Raw genomic sequence first — 7,267 nt, 5'->3', positions numbered from 1 at the left:
AGAGGTAGCTGGATGAGCATCAGGGTCTTGACCATTGGCTTTTTGAGAACTGTCGGTGATATCCAGAGTCTGAACTCCTTCCTTCTATGGGCAAGGACTGTGATTGACAAAGTGTCAGACTCTGATAAAATTCTGGTGAATTCAAATTAGCTGAATTCCCCCTGCCCCAGTCCCTGCTGCTGTGACCTGCCTTGAACAATAAATTGGTTATTGCTATAAATGCCAGCAAGTATTTTCACAGTATTAAAAGCTAAAGTTTCAGGGTTTATAGCTTGATTACTTTGTCTCCATCCTCAACACCTGGCAGCTCTTGGAGAAATGTCTAGTGGACTTTTTAATGCTTGTAATATTTTTCCATTATTATTCATTCTCGTTTTATGTATTTTACTTTATGCTTGCAATTTTTTAAAATATTTGGGGTTTTTTTCCCCTGTAAAAAGGGGGTGGGTGATGGGATTTTCTGTAGGCTCTGCACTTTGCCCTGTCCATCTGTCTGTCTTAGCTGGTTATTCATTTAGATCAATTTGAAGTCTTTTCTGACAAGTTTTTATTGGCTGATGAGGTAGCAGAAAAGGAGTAATTTCCTGACATGCACTGACTTGCTCCATGGTGTAAGAGAAGGATGAATGTTCAGAAGATTACAAATGGCTGCACAAAGGCATCCAGCTGCCCTGACTTTCTGAGGACATTTTTCTCTGTTACAACTGGCATCATCTGTCTTGTAATTTATATGAAGTGAACAAGCTGTTTCAAACCTGTAGGCTTTGTTTAAACAGCACGGTCAGAGATTTATGATGTGTACTGTTGGGATCAATGTAGCCTGTGTATCACTGTTAGGTGAGTTTACTGCAAGCTCTCTGTGAGCCTTGATTGGTGTGAGGCTTGTGCAAAGTATGTATTGAGCAAGGCAGGGGTCACAGCTCAGGCAGTTTGTGCATATTATCAAGATTGGCATCCCCCAGAGACAACTCCTGACTGTTTACCTCTATTTCTTGCAGATATCACCAGGAGATACCCAGGATTGAGAAATTATGGTGGTCCTGTGCATACAAAGGAGTCAAACTAGAAGCCTTTTGCAGCTGCTGTTTTGTCCTCTCCCTTATTTACCTTACACACCAACATTATCAGTGAGTGGCAGCTCAGGGGAACAAATCTCACTGCCCTTGAGTGCCCAGGCAGAGGTGCCTTGCCCTATTAACACATATTATCTGTGTTCATGTATCTCCTTCCTGCATCTGTGTGTGCAGCCACATCACTGCAAGTTACAGCCCCAGAATCTTTTGAATGTTGCCACTCCTGCCTCCATGGCTGAATCTGGGTGTAAAGCCCTGACATTGACAGCCAGGTTTACCTTTCACTCTGTGCTTGGTGATAACCAGACACAATTCTCACAGCCCATGCTATGCACAGGCAGCTCTGTTGTCATGGGTAGCCCAGGGCTGGACAAGGTGCTGTAAAGAAATGGATCTGTGGGTCTTTTGGTGAGTGAACAAGAGAAACTTGTCTCCAGCAGTCGTGGGAGCAGACGCTTGATCCTGACATGTGCTTGTTGGTTCTGTGGTGCCTTGAGGATGGCAGGATGGGACTGGGCACTATTAAGCTTGTAATCCCTTACCAGCTCATCAGGGAATGCAGCAATGACCCTTTCCTCCTGACACCCCAATCTGCATCAAGTGACAAAGGAGAAAATCCTCTTTCCTCTGGACTTAGACACAGTTGCTCTTCTGAGAGGTTTTTCAGGACCCCATGGGAATTTTGCTTCCCCTGCCCAACTTCTCTTTGTGTTGTGTATTTATCTCTTTGTCCCACTACTTTCTTCCTGTTGTGCTGAGCACTAAGAAAATACTACATTGGTCACAGCATAATTGCAAAATATCAAGAATTTATTCATTTCCAAGTAGCATAGAGTCTCAAGTTAGGTGCTGCCTTCATGTTTCTTCGTTCCCATTTTAAATCAAGCAAATCTATGTACATGTTTTCAGACATCTGTATAAATTATGCAGACAGTCAGGGAGCTTCTTGTTTACACACAATATTTCCAGAAGCACTCGGAAAGATTCCCACGTTTCTTGTACTGTTTCCTGTCCTTGGCCAAGATCCGTCCCAGCAAAGCAAGTCGAGGGTGGTTTCCATAGAAGGTCTGAAGTCAAACAGCATTACAGAGGTTACTGTTGAATGGTACTTGGTGCTAGTGGGAAAGTAAACTCTTCCCTGCCCTGAGTGATCACCCAGCCCTGTGTTCTGACTGGGGGAAGGAGGGACAGCTGCCCAGGGTGCCCTCTGGCTTGGATGATGCACTAAAATGTGTCCCTGTCTTCTGCATTTGTTTTTAATTCAGCAGGAAGTAAACAGGGATGGTGTTCTCCATGTACCTAATGATTCATAACAGATCTGGTAATACTGTGTAGCCTGTGCTGCAGGGGTGGGGATGGGAATTATGTGCAACTGATACTGGTGCCTGGGCTAATGAAGCTGAAAATTGGCCTTTACTTAGAAAACTTATTCTGGGGAGCAGGGAACAATGTGGAGGGTTTAGAATTAAGTTTTCTGGATTACTTGCTGTCTCTCATTTTCTTTTTCCATTGTTCCCCCCTCCCCTGCCTACTTAACTGCTAAGTGATTCCAGCTTCAAGAACCCTGTGGCACACTACTTTAGTCTATACTGTTTATGAAGTCTGTGCATCTGAAATGATGTCTCAGTAACAATTCTGTGTAGTTTAAAATGTGGAATCTTATTTTTCGGTCTTGTGTTTCAGTGAGGGATGGTTGTTTACTTACCTCTTTGATGTTTTCCCCTGGGTTGTAGTTGCTGGGGATAAGACCTGGTAGAGGGGAGACATAAGGAAATGTTTTATGATTCAGAAATTGTGAACTTGGGCAAATAATTCTCATGTGCCATAATGCTATAGCTGGCAGAACTCTTGGACTGGAAAGTTCAGAGGACCAGACAGAGTAACATCTGTTGCTCCCCAAACCATCCATTGCCATTGATTCTGTACTTTCTGCAGGTATTGATGTTTTCTAAGGCTGCTGGTTTGTTTTCTCTGCCAGCTCCCTTTAAGGCCAGTCTTTGCCTTGTCCTGGTTTGCTGTATGGAGGTTTTGCTAAACTCATGTGGATGCTTAATCAGGTGGTGTTGAACTGAGCATGGCTATCAGTGGTTTCCCCAAGGCCCCAGTTAACCAAGTGGCAGCTTTCTGTTGCCTGTGCATAAAGTTGTATTTCAGCAAACACCTGGGAGCTGAGGCACAATATCTGTGGAAGCTGGAGGTGCAAACCTTGGGCACTCCCCCATTGCTGTGGTAAATCCTCACCTGCTTTGGTGTCCTCAGTCAGTGTGCCCAAGAGCTGTGGCAGAAACTGAATCAGGGAAGTGCTTCCTGGGCTGTCCAGTCTCTCCAGGTTTAATCTCGAATCCTCATCAGCTACAAATGGAAGATTATAGAAACAGGCATATGGTGAGTCTTTTGCTCTGAATTCCTGTTTGAGTTTGTCTCAAGTGATTTCCAATTATGTCTGTTGGCCCCATCTGTTGAAAATTTTCTTGAAAGTACCAATCATCCATCCTCATTTGATAATTATAATTGGGGATAGTTGGTTTTGTGGTTTTTTCCTTCCAAAGCTTTGGGAAAAGGTGCCTTCCTGATGTTAATCTCAGATTCTCATTTCTCTGACAGATGTTTCCTCAGGTAAGTTTTTTGACAAACAGCCCCTCTCATCACTTGAGTTACTCATCCTAATCCTTCCAGTACTCAGCTGTACACACAGACACTTGTATGTATTTTTTTTTCTATTTTATACTCCAGTTCTTTATCACCTATTTCCTGTGCTGGAGCTTTTCTATGAATAAAGACAAAGCTTCCTGTTCAAGAGTATTAATCTGCTCAGTTTCCCAACTACTAAATGCAATAAAAGGAAGGGGAAGGACAGGAATAACTGTAGAAAATCTTGCAACTTAGTTGTTTTGGCAGCAAAACTTCTCAGTGTGTGTCAGTCCTCTCTCATTTAATGTCCATATCTGTACAGATGTTGCTACTTCTTCCAAAACAGTTTGCTGGTAGCTGATAGAATTAATTTGTATGTGCACAGAGCATTTATAATTCTGTGGCCAGCTTGTACCCCATGGCAGGTGGCCAACAGAAATGCTTAGCTGGGCTTTTGTAGTCTGAGCAGTAAATTCAATCTTTTCCAATATAAAGTAGACATTCAAAATTGTGGGCAACGAGAGGGTGTTATTATCAAACATTAGTTGTGAATATGAATGTCATTTTGTAGTTGCACTTTTAGATGACACTGTGACGTTTCGGTTGCTCTGAACTGCAGGGGTGGGTGTGACTGTGTAGCTCCTCCACTGGGAATATATAAGAAAATAAACTGCTGAAAGTAATTCCCCAACATTTCAAAAACTTGGACAAAGATCAAGAACTTGAAGACCTTGGACATCCATGTTATTAATTTGTTCACTACATAAAAGGACAATTGCAAAGTGGGGATTTCATTGTAAGGCTCAGAATAAGAACACAGTAACTTCCCTGTGCCATGTGGAGACAATTCATGTCTCAGGCCTTGGGTTGTTCTTTAAGTCAGAGCAGTGTTGGGGGGTAAATTTGCTTTGAGATTTAAAACAAAAAACCCCAAACCATTCCTCTTTAAAACAGTTCCTCTTCTATCTTACCAATCCTAGAAACTCTTTTTATTAGCAAGGAAGATTAAACAAGCCCAGTGGATGTCTCCAAACAAATGCAATAATGGTCAGAGCCAGTAATGTGGTAGGTATTGTCCATACTGAGTCAGGGTTACCTGTAAGTGCAAGGTACACAGTGGGAGGCTTAAGAAGATGCTGGTTGAGCGAGTCCAAGACTTTCAAAGCAAACGAGGGACTACTGATACCTATAAACCAATACAACAGCTGTTGCACCAGCTAAGGTAAGAACAGCCACTTTTTAATAGGCAGCTTTATGCAATAACTTTGGGTTTGATTTGCCTGTTGTTTCAGAACTCATTTCAGGAAGTCTTCCAGTACAAGTCAGGTCTGAGGACAGTAACCTTCCAGACTCTACTCTGCTTATTACTGAGCCATTTCAAGATTTGTAGATAGTTTTTTCAAGCAAAGATTTATCCTTTCCCTGGGCTGAATGGAATCTGAATTAGTGCAAACCAATTGCATGCTCAGTACATAGGAGTGTAAGACAGACTTGCTTGTTCTTGCTGTTTGTGGTAGGTTTCCCTCTTTTTAAGTACAGCATAACTCCTTTCAAAGGATAGGAAGAGGAGATACTGTCCAGCCAAGTTTCTTTGAGTTACCCAATGCCTACAAATGCTCAGACAGACATTGAATAGTAGCTCACATTCAGTGCTATAACGTGCAGACACCTTTCTCACCTGGATACATACTTTTGTTTCCTGGATCTCAAAGCAGCAAGGATAAATATTTAGGGCACCCAACCTCCCCTTTTTACAAGATTAGCACTCACTGATAAGTCACTTGTGCTACTGGTGTTCCAAAGGCATTCCTGCTTTTTCTACAGCAAATCAGCACAAATAAGGCCCCTTGGAAAGCACATCTGCCTCTTTTCTGGTTTTACTGCTCCTGCCCCTTCTTTATAACCATTAAAATCAGAAGGCTCTTACCTGAGAGTGGATAAGACATCTCACTGGTGTTGATGATGGGAAGAGATGAGAGAGGAGATGAGGAGAAGCTGACAATAATGAGACAGCAGAATATCAGCTTGTGCATCGTTGCTGTACTGAATATGTTTCGTCTTTGTCTTCCTCTGTAACTCAGAACTCCTGTCTGACTGTTGCCTCTGCTCCCAGTTTCTCCCATTATATAGCCACTCATGACTTCATAAATATCATCATGTTCTCCCCCCCTTCAAAAAAAAAATCCAATGAATTTATTGCCCATTGATTCTAAATGGAAACCACTTTGCATTGATGTAATTTTTCAAGGTAACAGTTCATAGACAATAAATTTTCTGTCTTACAGCTTGGTGTACAAAATGGATATTATATCAAACCAAGCACAGTAAAGTTTATAAATCTGGCATTAAAAAAAAAGTAACTTCCAGTTATAAATCATGAGTTAACAAAAGGGTCAGACTTTGGTTGAAATGACCAGGGCAATAAGACAGCTGATTTATGAGCCTGAGCAGTGCTTGACGCAAAGCATCTGATATGAAATGCACTTTTTCTCTCCTTTTGTGAGATGGATGAATGTGTTGTGTTGTATTTGGGGCTCTTGTGCCAGAAAAAGTAAAAGAAAAAGGGAGTTAAAACATCTAGTTAATTTACAAAGATAGTATTAGGGGAGTTCAATTTTTTTGTTTGTTCTGCCCCCCTTGCAGCAATTCACAGCTCTTCATTTGAGAAGACCTCATCCAATGTTGCCCTAGAGAACTGTCTTGGCAGAGAAAGCACAGCTTCCATCTGGAGACTTGCTTGGTACATATAAACTGCTTTGGCTGATATTAAACACAGGTCCCTCAGTAGGCTGGGAGACCCTTTTCCATTTCACTTATCTTCTCTTTCAGTTGGATCTAATTACTTAATTCTGAGTGTACTAGCAACAATTTTCCCCTGTTTGCTTTATTTGCTTTTACTTAATGCTAATACAGTAACTGCCTTATGTAATCTCATCACTTTAATATTTATTTCCCTCCATCAAGCATATTTTGTCTTCTTTATTTACAATTTCATTTTTCGTATCAAAGAGCAAGAACTGAGTGGGTCCCTCATCTTCATTCTCTATGAAATGTCATACCCAACTGTACAGAACCTTGAAAATAAATTTTAAAAAAGTTTATAGCAATTTTCTTTCCTTTAGATGATAAGATAATGCTTGTTCATTAAAAAATGGCATTTATTACTTTTCTGCCTCTAATTAAATGTTTTCATCTTCAAATGCTCTTCTAAATGCTGTGAAATCCAACTAATGTTACTAAAGTTTTTTCCCTATGCTGAATTTTGTGATAATTTTAAGTTGCAAAAGGTGTGAACTTACCTGCTTCTCATCTTTTTCCTTTATTAACATTTCCTGTTGAAGATTAAGTTTTATATTGTTGTCTTGGTTTGAGATAAGCAACTGCCAACCCCCCCCAAGCACAGAGAGAAAAGCCTCCCTCCTAACACCAGGGAAAGGGAGGAAAAGAGAAGGGAAAGAAAAAAACACTTCAAACTGCATTTATACTAAATCTACATCCTGTGGCTTCTAGGACTAATTTCAAACTGAGTGCATTGGTCAAATAAACAGTTGTATTTCTGCTGC

General features: G+C 41.1%; 1 protein-coding gene across 1 annotated transcript; it reads right to left on the bottom strand.

Moving 5' to 3' along the window:
- Positions 1-2,023: 2,023 nt before the first annotated feature.
- UTS2 (urotensin 2) lies at positions 2,024-5,787 on the bottom strand. The gene is made up of 4 exons (XM_071575712.1): positions 5,632-5,787; positions 3,315-3,425; positions 2,779-2,822; positions 2,024-2,140 (listed from the first exon to the last, which is right to left on the bottom strand). The coding sequence occupies exons 1-4, from the start codon at positions 5,735-5,737 to the stop codon at positions 2,024-2,026; spliced, it is 378 nt and encodes a 125-aa protein (XP_071431813.1). The 5' UTR covers positions 5,738-5,787.
- Positions 5,788-7,267: the final 1,480 nt, after the last annotated feature.

The sequence above is a fragment of the Pithys albifrons genome, chromosome 22 (genome assembly GCF_047495875.1).
Source record: "Pithys albifrons albifrons isolate INPA30051 chromosome 22, PitAlb_v1, whole genome shotgun sequence".
Lineage (NCBI taxonomy): Eukaryota > Metazoa > Chordata > Aves > Passeriformes > Thamnophilidae > Pithys > Pithys albifrons.
The sequence above is the reverse complement of the archived record's forward strand: the minus strand, read 5'-3'. Positions and strand labels throughout refer to the sequence as shown.

What these genes read in the sequence shown, in the direction of transcription:
- UTS2 (XM_071575712.1), bottom strand. Translation starts at nt 5,737, where the DNA reads ATGCACAAGCTGATATTCTGCTGTCTCATTATTGTCAGCTTCTCCTCA. An exon ending in GACTGAGGACACCAAAGCAG is followed by an intron (nt 2,823 to 3,314) that starts GTGAGGATTTAC and finishes CCCCTCTACCAG; the next exon opens with GTCTTATCCCCAGCAACTAC. An exon ending in CAGGGGAAAACATCAAAGAG is followed by an intron (nt 2,141 to 2,778) that starts GTAAGTAAACAA and finishes GTTTGACTTCAG; the next exon opens with ACCTTCTATGGAAACCACCC.